This window comes from Chenopodium album, chromosome 1, assembly GCF_948465745.1.
Source record: "Chenopodium album chromosome 1, dcCheAlbu1.1, whole genome shotgun sequence".
NCBI lineage: Eukaryota > Viridiplantae > Streptophyta > Magnoliopsida > Caryophyllales > Amaranthaceae > Chenopodium > Chenopodium album.
Window position 1 is genome coordinate 78,332,231 of NC_137834.1, and position 17,796 is coordinate 78,350,026.

A 17,796-nucleotide genomic window follows, 5' to 3' on the forward strand; every position below is an offset into this window, starting at 1 on the left:
GAAAATGAAATTTACAGAAGTATATACGACATGATGTAATTACTGCCTTTGTTACACATTGTGTGCAACAATTGAGTATTTTATGTAAGATATAAGAAATTCAATTGTTGTACATAATAAGAAATAGATGTAGTATTTAAAAAAAAAAAAACCATTAAATATTGTCAATTTAGCTTTTAAATTTGTTAATAAAAATACTCCAATTGATTTCAAAGTAACAATCCGGTATCGCGCGAACATATTCTTATGGTTGTTTGTTTTGTCTTAATGATTGCATTAATTTTTATATTATTTTTTTTATTATAATTTCTACCACTCCATTATATAATTTGATACATTAGTGGTCAAATATATGTTTTTGCGGTCCAAGTAGACTTGTATAAAAAAAACAATTATATATTTTTGGTGTTTAGAGAGCCACAAGGGCGGGTGATGTGAATCAATTCCAAGATCTCTTAAAATAGGAGGGGGAGTTCTAATCACTTGATCTATCCCTCACTCTGAAGAAACAATTATATTAATTGACACTTTTTTATAAAGTTGTTCATGTTTCTTATTAATGATATGTATTAACTTATTATTTTTCTCACATAATAGAGAGAAATAGGAATGTAATAAGGGACGGAGAGAGTACTAACTATAATATATTCCCTCTGTCTCTTATTGAAGTCCCCTTTCTTATTTTTCACGAGAATTAAAGTTTTTGGTAGATTTCTTAAACAATTACCAAAGTACATTACTTGCATTAAATAACTAGTGGGAGAATAAAAATAGAGAGAGAATAAATAGTGTGTCATAAATGATGGGAACATTTGGCACAAAAAATCAGAAAATTTTGAGGATAATTTGGGAATTAAATTAGAGAATAAGGTTAAAATTGTAAAAAAAATTCACTTACTAAAAGAAGAAATATTATTATAATGAGACTTTAATTTTAATTTGCCAAAAAAAAAAAGGATAAAAGGACTATAAAAAAGAGACGGAGAGAGTAGTAAAAATATTTTCTATAATGATCATAGCTATTATAATATATAATAGGAAAAATTAGAAAAAATAATCCCAACTTTCAACAATTTTGGTGGAATAATCCCAACTTTCATTTATTCTGGAATAATCCGAACTTTGGGGTTGTTCTTTTTCTTCAATCCCAAACCGGTCAACGAAAGTCAATGACTTGTTATATATAGCAGGTTATGTGCCACGTGTCGAGCTTCAATTGGTCCAAAAAAAAGATAAATAAAAAAAATAATTTAAAAAAAAAAACAGAAAACCCTTATATCCCCTACCTGAACACCGTAACCCCCACCACCACCACCACCACCACCTGCCACCGCCGGCCGCGCGTACCCAACCCTTGCCTTGCCCCAACAATGCGCCACTATCCCCCAAATCCCTGGTGCTGTCGTGCGACCCACCTCCACCCCCATTCCCCACGAAACGACCAATTAAACCCCTCCCCCACTTTCAAAAATCCCAGATCGTTCCTCCAACCACCTCAAAACTCTTGCAGCTAGGGTTTTAAATGGTGGTGGAGGCGTTTTTGGTGGTTTTAGAGAGTGGGGGGGGGTGGGTTTAAGGGTGTTTCGAGTGGAGGTAGAGGTTTCAAGGGTTTTTGAGTGTCGCCGAAAAACGAGAAAACGAAAAAGAAAGGGAGGGGGAATCAGCTGCGAAAGGGGAGGGCGAATCAGCGGCGTAGAGGGGAGGGGGAATCAGCGACGACGGGGGAGGGAAAATCAGCGGCAAAGGGGGTGATTGTTTGGATTATGCTGGTGGCCGGAATTGGGAGGGGTTGGCTGGGTTAATTTTTTATTTTTTTACTTTTGCTTTTTTTTTATAATTTTTTTTAACCACTCAATTTGTGACATGTGTCACTTTAACAAAAAAAAAAAAAAAAAAAAAAACCATTCAACCGGTAACCAGTATTTGGGATTGAAGAAAAAGAATAACCCCCAAAGTTCGGATTATTCTAGAATAATTCAAAGTTGGGATTATTGTAGCAAAATCCATAAAAGTTGGGATTATTTTTTCTAATTTTTCCTATATAATATTATAAAAGATTATTATAATGGGACTTTAGTTTTGATTTGCCAAAAAAAGAATAAGGAACTCTAATAAAGAGACGGAGGGAGTAGTAAATTTTTTTTTTTTATAACGATCATAAAATTAAACCTAACTATTCTATAGCTATTATAAAAGGAAAAATTCATTTTATAAATCTCAACTTTGGGCGGTTTACTTTAAAAAAATCTCAACTAAATTTTAGCCTGGAAAAATCCCAACTTTCATACCCATTTTCTTTCAGAGGACCTAGCAGGTCACCAAACCTGTTACTCCAGGTTTCTAGGCCACGTGTCACACTTTATTGGTAAAAAAAATAAAATCAGAAAATTAAAAAAAAATCAGATTTTTTTTTTTTAGAAAGTCAGAAAATAAAAAAAAAAATCAGAAAATTAAAAAAAAAAAAAACAGAAAAAAATTTCTAAAAAAACTAAAATTAAAAAAATCAAAAAAAATAAAAAAGCAACAACCCCCACCCTTGCCCCCTTCCCCCGGAAAAACGTCTCCCCGGCCGGAATCCCCCTCTCGGAACTACATTCCCCGACCCCCCGCCTCCTTTAATTGCCGGAAAACAACCCCCCACAGTCGCGAAACCCTCCCCTTCCCTAGATCTATCCCATAAACCTCCCTCCTCTAATCCCCCACTCTCGAAAACGCCCCCCCTCTCTTCCACCACCCCTAAAATTGATGTCCCAATCTGGGTCGATTTGGGGAGGGGTGGTTTTACGGGTCGATTTCAGGGGTGGGGGAAGGGAGAGGGGAGTTTTCGAGGGTGGGGTCGGGGTTTGGAGAGGGGTGGTTATACGGGGAGAGAGGGAGAGGGTTTTGAGGGTGGGGAGGGAAAGGGTGGGTTTCGAGGGCGGGGGAGGGCTGGGCACCGTATCCTGGCGCGGTGGGAGGTGTTTACAGGGGTGAGGGCAATTACTGGCGGGAGTGGGGTGTTTTCCGGGATGGGGGGCTACTGGTTTGGGGGTAGGGGTAGGGGTGGGGGGGGGGGCTGGTTGGGTACTTGTTTTTTTTTTTTTTTTTTTTAATTTTTTTATTTTAAATAAATCAGATTTTTTAAAAACAATTATTTTTATTTTTTGATCCACTAACTGTATGACACGTGGCAATTTAAAAAAAAAAAAAGTTAACCTTTTTCTTCAGGTAACCAGACATTTGGGTCCTATGAAAGAAAATATCCCTAAAAGTTGGGATTTATCAGGGATAACGCGTAATTGGGATTTTTTTAAAGTAAAACGCCCAAAGTTGGGATTTATAAGAGCAACTCCAATGGCAAGCCAAGCTAAATTAGCTTGCCATTGACTTTTAACATTTTCTTTTTGGCAAGTTTTTTTGGCAAAGCTAATTTGCTTGACTAAGCTAATTACATATTTTTGCTCCAATGGTCAGGCTAGTAGCTAGGGACTATTTAAAATTGCAAGCAAGTCTCTAGCTACAACCATTGGAGTTGCTCTAAAATGAAAATTTCCATTATAAAATATAATATACAACTACTCACAAATTGACACAAGATCGTTGTAGATTAAATATAATATATTCAGCTAGGGACTATTTAAAATTGCAAGCAAGTCTTTATGCATTCTATAACTTGCAAATTCAATTAAGAAAATGTAGTGTTTCATTTCCATCGTAATAAAATAAAGTTCAACCAACTAATATATATCACATAGACATATGAATTGAATTACTACGTATATAAAAATTGTCTTTTCAATTCTTAGACTTAAAACAACTTAAAATTAATATGTCATTTCATATCCTACAATCTTCATGTATATATACGTAACTAAATTCCATCATCTTTTTCCATAGTTCTACCCTCATTCTTTTTTTTCCTTTTATGTTTTAGCAATGAAACAATTACTTCGTATTTCATATCAAAAGTTTCAACTATTGAAATACATACCTACATATGAAATAACCTAGGTAAAAATCTGTGCATCGAACGGGCCAAAAGGCTAGTTAATGGCTAATTTCACCACACAAGCCTTAGGATGCTATTTTAGTGTATGTTTTGTATACGTACATAAACATATGAAAACTAGGCCAAAACTTCTAGAAAACGTAAAAACAAACCTACATATATTAAAATAATTTTTTCCTTTATTTGTTACTTGTTAGGTAATTAAGATTTATTAAAGTAAATCCAACCGCGTTAGTATTATAATTTTCTTAGCCACGATTTTCTCAAAAACCCAAATAAAATATTTTTTTACCAAAATATAAAAGCCAGCTGTTCATGCTCTTCCACAAGGTCTTTGCTGCTCCACTATATATCGTTCTCTTCAACCCTAAGTAATCAAAACCTCGTCAAACACGTTCGTTTAAAATTCTTAAAAAAAAAAAAAAAAAAAAAGTCCATATTTTCACACATATTGTGTCATCACACAAAGTTGCCAAGCAGCCGTATCCCTTGTTCTCATCCCTGCAGCCAAAGTCGCAGCAGCAGCAGCACCTGCCGCTTGGGGAGTCTTGGGACTGTTGCTGCTGGCTGCTGCATTCACCTGCCGCTAGGAATATCTCTTTGTAGGGCTTACACACTCTTAGCGTTGGAAGTAAGAAGTTTAAGCATGGGAAAAACGCTGGATGCATTGCTAGGAAGAAGCTTTAAGGCTTCCAAATTCAAAACCCTTGTAAACCTTGCCATATCTCGGCTTTCTGTCCTTAAGAACCAGAAGCGAGCGCGATGTTCCATTGCTTGCTCTGATGTCATTCAACTCCTCCAAATTTCCGAACACGAGCGTGCTCTCATCAGGGTAACCACCATTGCTTCCTTCATAATATATGATATCTGACACAAAATAGATTTTGATGCATGGTTTTGTGCTTTTATTTGCATGTTTTTGATAGGTTGAACAAGTGATCAAGGAGCAAAATATGTTGGATGTGTTTTCCATGATTGAGAGTTACTGCATTCTTTTGAGCGAGAGGGTCAAACTTATTGAAGATGAAAAGTTAGCCTCCTTTTTTCTCTTTTTGTTCTAATCTATTATCGTGGTGTTTCAGTCTTGTACATGTTTGACACATGAATAAATAAATATCATCTGATTTCAGAACCTGCCCTGAAGAGCTTCAAGAGGCTATATCAAGCCTGATTTTTGCAGCATCAAGGTGCGGAGAATTACCTGAACTACAGGAGATACGCTATATTTTTTCATCCCGTTATGGCAAAGAGTTCACCCTTCGCGCTACTGAATTACGTAACAGATGTGGTGTCAACCTCAAGGTAAATGCTTTCCACTTACATGTCAAGAAATCAAGAATACATGTTAATTGTGTGTTTAACGGGTGTTTTTCTGGGCAGATCATCCAGAAACTATCGACTAGGCAGCCAAGTTTGGAAAGCAGAATGAAGTTGCTGAAAGAAATAGCTGATGAAAATGGCATCAAATTGCAGCTAGAGGAGGCTCCTTCAACAGCAGCAGAGGTACCTTATTCAGCTTAAATTCTCAGAAATGTTACTTCCCCTGTTCCTAAATAATACTTCGTATGTCACATTTCTGTTTAGAGTCATCCAAGAAAAACACACCAAGACACCTAGTTAAGACACCTAGTTATAAAGTCCAAACTTTACCAGACTAAATATTTTAAATAAGAATTCTGATCATACAAAGTATGTAGCTTGTGATTGATGGACAGGGGAGTATATTTTAACAGCGAGTACACTACAGATAACTTTTAACAGCGAGTAATCAGTGTATGTATGCACTAACTTTGTGCAGGTAAATAAAGAAGAGGACAATCGTAGTGCTAAAAATCAATCAGCTACTTCAGGAGTTAATTTTGGAGATGATAGGAAGGACTACCCTGAAGAAATGTGCAGAGTTGGGGATTTAAGTCTTTCATTGAATAGGGGAAAGCAATATAAAGATGTAGCAGAAGCAGCCCAAGAAGCCTTCATGTCTGCAGCGTATGCAGCTTCTGCAGCAAGAGCTGCTGTGGATCTCTCTAGGTCGACTTCTGGGGGACCACCAGATGATCTCAATCATCCAAGTAATAAACAGAGAAATCAAGTCATGGATTCGAATAGTGAAGTAAAATCAAGAACTGTTGATAGTCAGAAAAGTTATTCACAGGAACTTAAAGACTCTGTTTTGCGGCATGAAGAAGTTCATCCATTCGACAGTTATAGCCTTAGTTCTGATGAAGAGGAAATCTGTCAAAGCGACGAGATGATAAACGTCAAGCAAGTAGATCCAATAAGCATTTCTTCAGGTAGAGCAGAGCAGAACCTGAAGTTCAATGAGACTATGAACGAAGATGTAGTTAAGAGTGAGACCTATTCAGTTGGAAACAAAGATGAACAGGAAAAAAGAGAAACCAAGCTGCTTTACTATTCTCCTAAACAAACAGCTACTAATATTCAAGCTAACTCCAGGAAAGAAAGCGAGGAACACATTTCTGCAGGAATGGGTGTGAAGAGTTCACAGAGATTGAATACAGTGAAAAGGCTTGTTTCTGTGAGGACCAGAAGATAGCATTGATACCTAAAATGCTATTGAAGTTATCTATAGATGAGCCAGAGGAGTGTCTGAGTTTTTTTTTTTTTTTTGGCCTCTTTTTTTTTTTCATTGCTACTCTGCAGAACGTATATAGGGGCAATAGTAAATGTATTTATCATTATAAAAACCTAAATGTAGCCTTAAATTTTGCAAATCTGGAAAAGAATTTTGTTTACTGAGCTCGAGTAAGCTTCAAAGCAGTTCATTACTATCCGGTCAATGTCCCAGAACTAGCCACTATTCAAAATCTATTGTATTAAGTGCAGAAACAATAACTGAGAAGTAATTCCTCTTGTGCATGGATAGCCAGTCAACATTTCTACTTTCCAGACATTATGCATTAGTACAGAAATGCTCATCATTGAGATAATCTTGTTTTCACTAAATAATGCAAGCAGTTCAGATAAAGTTTCTTGGGTAGGTAGGTAATAAGTAACCAGTAACCCAGTATACTTAAGTTATGTTGATTACACTGTACATAATAGAGGACTCTATAGATATCAAGCATATATAAGCTTATAAACACTAATAAGTGAAACTGCTTTTACAACTATGAATTATAGTTCTAGTAAAACTTACTGATGAAAACCAACAACATCCAGCGTACCTGAACGATCTATTCTGGTACAATACTTCCCAAATGCATAAATATATACCACGAACTTTGTCGCAAGCCACTAGTAAAACTTCAGCATTGACTGCAGCATGAACTTTACTGACCTCTTCCCCGCTTTTTGCTTTGTGGCATCAAATTACAAAAAGACTGCAAATTCTGACCAGCATCTTCATCATATTCAATGCCGAGTTCCTCCTGAAATAAATGGAAGGAGTTGAATCAGTGAAGGGGAATATTTTTGGAGGCCTATAAAACTATAGAAGTGAGGAAGAAAAAGACCTTAAGCTCTTTTAGATCCCTCGGTAAATTTTCAGTTATTGTATCCCATATGTCTTTGAACATCCTTTTGCGCTTTCTCCAATGACTAATTGCATTCACATAAAGATCTTCAATAGCCTTCCTGTCCTCTGGTTTCACAAGGGTGACTCCTCCACGCAATTTAGTCAACTTATCCTCCATTTCCTCAACCTAGTTGAGATGTCAACAGAGAAATCATCAATTTCAAAATTCTCCCAAGTCAGCTATTTGTTTCAAAAAAACGCAAGTTAATATCATAATAAAAATATCTTCCTGCAAATCATGCAATATACCTCTGTGTTAAGCCTTCCCAGCTTGGCTTGCATATCTTCTAGTGTCAAATTTGACTGTAAGGATTTGATTTCTGAAAACAAAATTATCAAGGAGATAAGCCAGATCACTGGCATTGCATCCCAAATTCCAATTCAATTTTCCTTTATCAAATTGTAAGGTTAGAAGTTTAGCATACCTCCCTCAACCTCGCTAACTGCTTTCTTCTGTTCGCTAACTTGTTCCTGTAATTTAGAATTCTGTTCCTTCATCTGATTAAGCTCTTCACTGTTTGGAATCTCAAACTGGTCTTGACGTGCAATGTAGATCTTCTGCTTGCCATACTCTTTAAACGCAATCTTTCCACTATCAGCGAGTGAATCAAGAGCTTTTTGAACTGCAGTCTTTTTGAGATTGAACTTTTGCAATGCATCAGCAGCATTCTGTGCATTTAAAGGCCTATTTTGCTGGACAAGAACAGCAAACATGAAAGTGCAATTTATTTAATGACTTCTATTTCATTTATTTATTTTCCGCTTAATCATCAGATTACGCGTCTAATAACAAACATGAAAGTGCAATTTCAGGTCTTTTATCAGGTTGTTAACCTATCTCATTGAAATCTTTTCAACTTATTGTTCTTCACTCCCAACCTTACATTTCTCCAAACTCTTAAAATACCAGACACAACACGATATCCAAGTACTTCATAATAGACCTAATGATACTTGAATCCGCAAATAAAGCCAGTACTTACCCTTAGATTTACAAACATACAAAACTAGTAGGGATATCATATGAAAGAATAATTCACAAGTCCATGAACTTTAATTCTTTTGTAAATTCTAGAATCAGAGGTAAATTAGCACAATAACTTCGAAATGATGCTCATGAATCATACACTCGCAAATCAGTTTCATAAAAATATCATTTCGTACTGCAACTTTCGACTATAGAATTCATTTTAAAAAAAAAAAAAATCAAAATGCAGGAAATAGTCCTGATTTAAAATTTCAGCTAAACATCCTAACCTAAAATAAGCTACTTTGTGTTTGTTCTACTTATTTTACAGAAAAATCAATCAATTTCCAAGCAACTTGAGCTCTAAAATTACAAGTTCATATATGTTGAACACAATTTCAATCTCAAGAATCTAAAAATAAACAAATTGACGAACATAACTATCAAATATTTTGCCACAAAATCGGTAAAATAAAAACAAGGGTTTAAGGTAAATGGATTACCTCGTTGACGAAGTTGAGTACTATACCTGAACAAATTACATCCAACAAAAAAATTCAACAATGTTAGAGAAATTAACAATGAAAAAATTAAAAAAAAAAGGTGAAATTAAGAGGAAATTATACGAATTCAGTGAAATGAGAGGTATAATCAGAAATTCAGAAGATTAAACCTTAAAAAAACAGCAAATTGGAGTGATTGAAGGTGAAAATGAGTAAAGGAGAGAGAAAATACCTTCAGCGCTGTCGGGTTTGGGAGCCATGGTGGAGAAGAGAAGAGAAGAGAAGAGGAGAGAGAAAATATGAAAGTTAGGCGGAGTGAAGTTGAGTTGCAGATGTTGCGCGGGAAAAATGACAAGTTGACAACTTTGGGAGGAGCAGTAGAGACTAGAGAGTAGAGATGGTGTTTCAGCAGTGTTGCGTTTTTCTAATACGTCGCCGTTTTAAAGTGTTATGTGTTCAAAATGGTGCGCTTTTGTTAGATTGTAGCTTGCCGCCTACGATTTGGGGTGAAGCCTCAAGAGTGGAAATGGAGTTTTTTAAAAACCAAAATTAGGACAATTTGTTAAAAAAAAAAAAAAAACCATTTTAAATGCATTATTTTGTGAAAAAAACAAATCTTTTAAAAGGCTTTTTGACAAACGAAAACCCGGTTTGTAACATTTGGCAAAACAAAGAAATTCGATTTTGCATTTTTTTTTTTTTTTTTTAAAACAACCTAATATTTCTAATTCACTTAATTTATCACTAATTTCTTTTAATTAATGGTCATATCTTATTTAACCATCTAATTACTGGCTATCTTTCGCCTAATTAACCTAATGAAATTAATATGCATGATGCACATATATTGGTGGAATTTTCACCGTAGAATTGTGCTGAAACTTTGTCAACGAGGACACGTATGGTCTCCACATAAACGATAGGATCCTCATTTGAAGTTGTACTTGTTGAGTATATAGATCATAATACCTACGCTTTGGTGGTATTCTTCACTTTTGTTCTTTTATTTAGATGCTATGCTCTATTTCGATTTTCATACACATGATGATAAACCAAACACAAAGAGTGAAGGATACCTAAAGTGATTAAAGCTTTCTTTTCGATTATAAGGATCCTAGGATCAATTCTCATAGAATTTGTTATTTACACCCGGGTGTACCGTACACTCAACTTACCTAAGGTTAGTTTTTCCTCTTCATTTGATAATAAAATGAAAAAACAATCATCAAAATGAGCACAAATACTCATGGGTGTACGGTACACCCAGGTGTATATAACAACCTCACCAATTCTCATCACTCGCCCATATGGCTCTATAAACAACCCCAAAAAAATGATAATTAAACACGACTGGATATCTTACTAAAATAATAAATAATTTTTTTTGTGGCTAATTATGTACTAATCTTAAGACATGTTTCAGTTCCTAATTTCTTTATCTCATAAACAATTCATTTCAGCTCATTTAGTAAATCAGAACACCCTCTTAGTTAGACCTGGCAAATGGGTCATTCGGATCGGATATGGGTCGGGTCATTTCGGGTCGGGTCAAGTTTGGGTCAAAAGATTATCAGGTCAAGTTCGGGTCGGGTCGGATCATTTCGGGTTTCGGGTTGATTTCGGGTCGGCCGATATCGGGTCGGGTCGGGTATCGGGTCAACACTTCGGGTCGGGTTAAGTTTGGGTCGGGTCAGTTTGGGTCGGGTCAATTTTCGGGTCGGGTCAGGTCAATTTTCGGGTCAACTTTGGGTCGGGTCAACTTCTAGTCGAGTCATATTCGGGTGATTCATTGGGTTAAATTCAACTCTGTATACATATTTATTTATTTATTTTTTGACGAAAAACTCACTAAATTTATTAAGGCTATTTTTTCATGGATTATAGTAATTGTTTGACTTTTATTAACCTTTTTTTTTTTTTTTTTTTTTTTTGTGTGTTTAGAATTTTAGACCGAGAATCACTTTCAGGATCTCCTGAAACTAAGAGGGATGCTCTAACTAATTGAGTTATACCTCACTCTCTTATTGATCTTAGTTTTAATACGTACTCTTATTATCATTGTCATTGTTGTAATAATTTCTTTGAATTATTCTTATACCCCCTCCGTCCCAAATTACTCTTAACGATTTGACATTTTGCATTGTTCATACATCTCACTTTGACCATCTTTTTTAGCTATTATATGAAAGTCAATGTAGTCATGTAAGATGTTGTTGGGTCTATTTTAATGTATAATTTTCTAATATAAACCTTTTATAACTTATATAATTATTTACTAAAAGAAGTTAAAGGTCGGGTCATTTTTGGGTCAAGTCAACTTCGGGTCGGGTCGTTTCGGGTCAACTTTGGTCGGGTTATCTCGGGTCGGGTCGTTTCGGGTTGGGTCATTTCGGGTTTCGGGTCAGTTCCACTTCGGGTCGGGTATGGGTCGGGTTTTGGGTCAATTTCGGGTCACTGGTTTCGGGTCGATTTTGGGTCATGAGTCAGGTCATTCGGGTCGGGTCATCGGGTCTGGGTCAGGATTGCCGGGTCTACTCTTAGTTGTCCTGCAAATATTACAGAGTACGAGTATTACCGTTTTCACGGATAAACGGATAATTGGATACCCCGTCTTATGAATTACTCCGTGAAACTAATCTCTGATGAATTTGGCGCCACGTTGCCATGAAACACAGGAACCAAACCAATAACCATTCTCTCTCTTCTTCATCACAACTTTCAGCAGTACCTTGAAGATGACAACAATGGCGTCGTCAACAGTTACTCCACTTCGAGCTCTTCTCTTCCACCCTTCCCAACCACCTCCTAAACCTTCCATTTCTCGACGCTTTTCTCCTTCTCATCATTATCATCAACTCAAAATCCCCCAAAAAACAACCCTTAATTTTCCGCCAAATCGCCATTGTCAACTCACAATTCCTTGTTCTGCAACTCGAAGTTCGTCGAATAGGAAGAATTCTGGGTTAGTTGGTGTTGAAGTTGAAGATGAATCTGAATCTTTTCGAAGAAGATTAACACAAGCAGTGTTGTGGGTTATGGAAGGGGTCTACATTGTTTGGCTATTTTTGCTTCCTTTTGCTCCTGTTAGTATGCTCTCTTCCTTTTTATGCTCTTCTATTTTCCTCTAATTTTCTGCCATATTTGCTTTTTTTGGTTTGATAGAATGTAGAATAAGGTATAGATTAATTGGAATAATGTTGTCTTGGATTGTGATGCTATTATTTGCATTGTATTTGGATTTTCATTGTTTATATGTGAATGATTTGTCAAACCTAACAAATTTCAATAGAAATTGACAATTCATATATTGTACTTAATTGTTTCAATTGTCTCAAATTATTGACAATTACTAGCTGTGCTATGCAAGTTTGACTTCTCTTTTAAAGTATAAAAAAATGAACTTGCAAATATGACAGGGTGATCCTGTATGGGCTATCAGTTCGGACACTATCAATGATCTTGTGGGGCTTTCTTTGAATTTCTTCTTTATCTTGCCGATAACAAATGCTGGTAAGTATCACTTTGATGGTCTTATATTCTTGGTAAGTGTAAATAATATGATTGCCTGCATCATAAGTTATTTTACCAGTCTTTTGATGTTGTTTGGAACCATATATGATCACTAGTCGGTCCAATATAAAGTCCCATGCTGGCCTTGAGTTAATGAAGGGAATCATAAGTTGTAAACAAACAGTTCCAACCACCCCCAAATGGGCTCCCAGGGTGTTGTGGGGTCAATATGAGCACCTGGCATGTTTCCTTTAAGAGAACAGACAAGTCAAAAATTGTCCAAAGCTAAAGGCTATAATCCACGTTTTTTTGGCATGAACTTTACCCAAAATTGAAGTGAATGTGTTGGGTGCTCCCCGGGGTCACATGAGTTGGATTGAAACCATAACAAGCCTATCAATAAGTGTATAAAAGTCTTGAAAATGAGCTTGATTTAGTTATGTGGCTACTTCAGAATTGTGTCGCACTGTTAGTGAAGAGCTGCAAGAGATGATTGTTTGTTTATATCACCAACTTGACATCCCGAAGTCTTTAAGGTGTCAGGAATCCTTCATTCATCTTCCTTAGGTTATCAATTAATTATACTCAAATTCACTACTTACCATAACGTCAATAAATAACATAGGTTGTTTTTAACTTCAATATTATATTACTATATCGATGTTGTTTGTTACTCAACACCAATCATAGATTCCAAGATATCCTCTTTATTTCCACTCAACGATCCCATTTTGTTGTGGTGTGCCTACACAACTAGTTTGGTTTATTATAAGGAAGTCCATGTTTAATTTGACACCTAAATTCAGCACCATTTCCTAAATTATCACGTCATTCACATGCAACCATAACAATGGAGAAATTATCAAGTTGAGGAGGTTCCCGCCTTTATAATGTTTTAGGATTGAGAATCACTCTTAGCAAGGCAAAAGCGAATTCAAGGCAAAAGCACACTTGAGCCTTCTTTGGAGCTCATGAATACCTCCATCTTCTTTATAAGCAGACCTGCATTCAGTATTTCAAATATTATCGGCAAAATGGCTAGGTAATTTTTGTTCTGGGAGTTAAAAACTTATGGCAATTTTTGCTCCTTTTCTGTTGTTGAGGGAATGAAGAATAAACTCATGGGATTGACACGTGGGAGGGGGATAGCTATATTAGAGTGAACTCCGGCGAATTTGAAGCACATGGATGCAAGTAGCCAGGTAGGGCTAGTCATTATGACTTTATGAGAAGGAAGATGTAAATCATGTAATTATCATCTTACACATTATGACTTACGATGGAATGAGGTTCATAGGCCAATTGCTTTCATTAGGGCTGTGACTGTATACATCAACAAAATAGAGCTCTCACTAACATTCCATCTGTACACAATTACTGATTTCATATGGTTGTTTACTTGTTTACACCTGTGGCATTTTGAATTTATGATATACTAGAAGCTGTATACTTCCATAGCATGAAGCTTTGTTCTTCTGTCTATGATAAAAGCATAAAATCTCTGTCCCTATGATTAAAGCATAAATTATGATATAACGTTTCTGCATTTTTTAATATATGCCCACCTTTATCCTCTTTTGCATAGACAGGTAATTATACTCTGCTTTGTCTTCGGTTAACCTTGTGAGGTACCAGAGCTGTAGTACTAATCATTCGTATTGTGTATGTTTCTGACAGAGTAGTTGGTATTCATGCTATAGAAGCCCCAGTTCTTCACCCAGTAAGTAGTGTGACTGAAGTTCAAGACCAATGCATTCAATATCTTAATTGCCTACTCTGATTGAGAATTTTGATTTCAATTTAGATGTCTGAAGGGCTCTTCAACTTTGTTGTGGCATGAACCTTCATGTTTGCTCCTCTACTATACACTGATTTTAAGAACAGTAGATACAAGGGATCCCTGGATGCGTTATGGGGCCTTCAGATGTTCCTGACAAACAGTAAGTTCTAGTGTTCTACTGATGACTCTTTTGCTTAGTTTGGAAAATCTTGCCTGATTCTGCTCTGCTGTTCTGATGAAGTTGAATAAAATTCATTTTATGTAATGGTAGTCATAAGTAAAATTTTGAAAGAGTATTCATAAATAGTACATTAGAAAATATAGAGCAATATAACAAAATCGCTCACCTTGGAAATGTAAACATTGTGCGACATGTAAACATCAACCCACATTTTTAAAATGTTTCTTCATGTTGATAACTAAGGAAGGCTTAGTTCCTCGTAATTCCTCTTAGTTTTATCCTCGTAATTCATCTTTATTCCATGTAGTTTGCTTCCTTTCCAACAATTGGATAATGTGTCTTGGTTATTTTCCCTAGAATTTGTCCTTACATTTAATATCCTGAATTCCTGATAGCTACAGGCACTCTGATGAAGTTACTGTAAAGTTGCTTTTATAGTTTTCTTACATTAAGTTATACTGGTAAAAATCAGTTATTTTGATTTCCTGGTTTAAACATCTTTTAATTGGGATACATTATAGGATTCGTATTTTTCTGTGACTATGCTTTTATATATAGATATACAGAGTATATATTTTACGCAAGAGTTGTTGAGTACCATTGTTATTTTTTGTTCATAGCATTCTTGATACCCTACATGGCTATCAGACAAAATGGAGCTGATGCAAGTGACTACCCAAGAAAGCCCTCTCAACTGGGTACTGTGATGATCAAAGGTGCTCCAGTAGTTGGTTTGATTGGTGGGGCTGTGTGTGCAATATCCATTCTGTGGGCTCTATATGGAAGAATGGATGGTGATTTTGGAAGTTTAAATGAAAGGTGGAATTTCTTGTTGAGCTATCTGGGATCTGAGAGGCTCGCTTATGCTTTTATCTGGGATATTGTTCTTTATACAATCTTTCAGCCTTGGTTGATTGGTGAAAACCTACCAAATGTTGCGGAAGACAGACTTATGTTTGTAAAATACGCTAGATTCATACCAGTAATTGGCTTGTTTGCTTACCTTCTTTGTCTAAAAAGAGAGGTGGTTGAAGAGCTGCTTGAATGATTGATTAGGAGAACAACTCAGGATGAGAGTTTCAATTCTTGAGTTTTCCTCTATACATTTTGTAGTTAACTCCGATGTAAAAGGCTGATAATACTGTTTCATTAAAGTGACAGTCGGCAAATCTAGCCATAAATAAGTCACCAGTCAATGGTTCAAGATATTTAATTATAGAGGGGGATTCAAATCCGACATAAATTCTCAACCTTCTTTGTGGACCCATTTTTGTTCGTTTGGGTGGAGCAATGGAACATATATAGCACAACCAAAGATTTTTAGATGTGAGATACTTAATTCACGACCACAAACATGTTGTAGTGGTGAGAATTTATGATAAGCTCCGGGGCTCAATCTAATTAGTGTTGCTTCATGTATTATAACATGTCCTCAAACAAATAATGGCAATTTAAACCTCATTAATAATAGTCTTACAATCAATTGTAATATCTTAATTAGTGATTCAGCTAAACCATTTTGTGTATGAACATGAGCTACTGGGTGTTCAACAACAATTCCAATTGACATACAACAATCCTATGTTAATCGGACTCGGCCAATATTGACACTAAATTCGTGTCGGATTCTCCACTTTGCACTCGGACACTTCATCTCATAGAAGAGAGTGGAAGAGAAAATACATATCTGATTTTTTATTTATTTATTTTTTAATACAAGAAAAGACCATACTAAATCCTACCTTGCCATTCAGATACAAAACCGTGGAAAACCCTCTCGAAATTTGAAGTTCTATGCCATGATTTTAGAGAATTATGAGTAGAAATTATAAATGGAGGATATAGCTATGTTTTTACGAAGAAAAAAGGAAGGAGAAAAGAGGAATAGGGGGTAGGTGGGTCACAACTGTAACTCTAAGTCAGATTTTTTTTTTTTTAAAAAAAGTTATCATATCACGTGAGGGATAGGAGAAATTTTCTCCTTTATTCATATCTACTTCTTTGGGCCCACTCACACCTCATTCTCTTTAAGGACTTGTTAGTACACTTGTTAACATAATTTGTTAGTACACTTATTAACATAATTTTACATACTGTATGATTTATTTGTTAAAAAAAAATGACGTGTCCCTACACATGTGTCCAAATTTCGGACAATGTTCCCGTGACCTAAAATTTTGAAAATTGCCGAATCTGATACTTGGACACGCGTCCGTGTTCGACACCTGTTCCCGAGTCCAAGTAACATAGCAATAATTATTAAATGTTTGGGATGTAAATTCCCCAACATTGTCAAGTTTTATTTTCTTTATTTGTATGATCTGAGAATTGTGCTCTTCATTTGAATTTGGGCAAGTAATTTTGCAAATGCAACATTTCTACTTGAAAAGCAGACTGACATGTGACCATCATATAGAAGCATCAATTAAAACCATGAAATATCGAAATGGTCCACATGTCTGATTCATTGGCCCACATATATCTCCCTGAATTCTTTCTAGGAATCAGTAGCAATTTTGTTCCTAGATGGCCTTATTATTAATTTGCCAAGTGAACATGCAAGGCATGTTAATTCTTCTGATCGAGGAATTTTGACATTTCTTATTGAATGTCCAACTGTATTTGCTATTATTCTTTGCAGCATCCCAGTTACTAAATGTCCCAAACGATCATACCATAAAATAATCAAATGTTGTCATCTAACTTCTTGTTAGATATCATATTGATTTTCACAGGTCGTATGTTTATACGATATAACCCCGAAGAATATGCCGGCAATTTCTCATAAATATGTTTCTTGCCATGTTTTTTTGCCGTGAGGTATATATACTCCTTTTGATCTGTTGTCATTGTTTTTAAATGATAGCCATTTTGGCGTACATCTTTGGAGCTTATGAGATTTCTTCGAGATTTACTCGAATATAAAGCATTATTGATTATCAATTTTGTCCCATTTGGAAGCATTATACAAGCCTTTCCAGATCCTTTAATTAATTTTGCTGACCCAGAAATAGTTGTTGGATAATCATTAATTTAATGACTTTGGGTTAATGGTTAAGGTGATCAGATTATAATAGGTAATTGAGATTATGATTTTTTTTAGTAAGGGCAAAGTAGTAATTTTATATGAAAAAATTTACCAAAAAAAAGAAAGAAATATAAAGTTGCAACTAATAGGTAGCACCCCTAAATGGCAAAAGTTGCAACTAATATGTAACGGAGGTAGTATTTACATTTACTTGAAACAACTTTAGTTGTGAAAAATATTTTCTATCCTTCGAGATAGTATGTATTGTTCCACTGTCCAAAAGTCATTGATATTCGGAACTAAC

At 35.6% G+C, this 17,796-nt stretch overlaps 2 protein-coding genes and 1 pseudogene across 3 annotated transcripts; 2 read left to right on the plus strand and 1 right to left on the minus strand.

Moving 5' to 3' along the window:
* Positions 1-4,040: 4,040 nt before the first annotated feature.
* Positions 4,041-6,741, plus strand: LOC145605384 (uncharacterized). Its single transcript, XM_081661459.1, has 5 exons — positions 4,041-4,820; positions 4,915-5,018; positions 5,119-5,290; positions 5,369-5,491; positions 5,787-6,741. Exons 1-5 carry the CDS (start codon positions 4,635-4,637, stop codon positions 6,540-6,542), a joined length of 1,341 nt encoding a protein of 446 aa, XP_081517585.1. The 5' UTR covers positions 4,041-4,634; the 3' UTR covers positions 6,543-6,741.
* Positions 6,742-6,913: 172 nt separating this feature from the next.
* On the minus strand, positions 6,914-9,342 carry LOC145605475 (homologous-pairing protein 2 homolog). Its single transcript, XM_081661567.1, has 6 exons — positions 9,226-9,342; positions 8,994-9,019; positions 7,949-8,216; positions 7,773-7,843; positions 7,462-7,650; positions 6,914-7,377 (listed from the first exon to the last, which is right to left on the minus strand). The coding sequence occupies exons 1-6, from the start codon at positions 9,251-9,253 to the stop codon at positions 7,279-7,281; spliced, it is 681 nt and encodes a 226-aa protein (XP_081517693.1). The 5' UTR covers positions 9,254-9,342; the 3' UTR covers positions 6,914-7,278.
* Positions 9,343-11,597: 2,255 nt separating this feature from the next.
* On the plus strand, positions 11,598-15,989 carry LOC145605569 (uncharacterized; annotated as a pseudogene). Its single transcript, XR_014105106.1, has 6 exons — positions 11,598-12,076; positions 12,410-12,503; positions 14,186-14,223; positions 14,308-14,443; positions 15,085-15,561; positions 15,611-15,989. The product of XR_014105106.1 is annotated as an uncharacterized LOC145605569 (transcript).
* Positions 15,990-17,796: the final 1,807 nt, after the last annotated feature.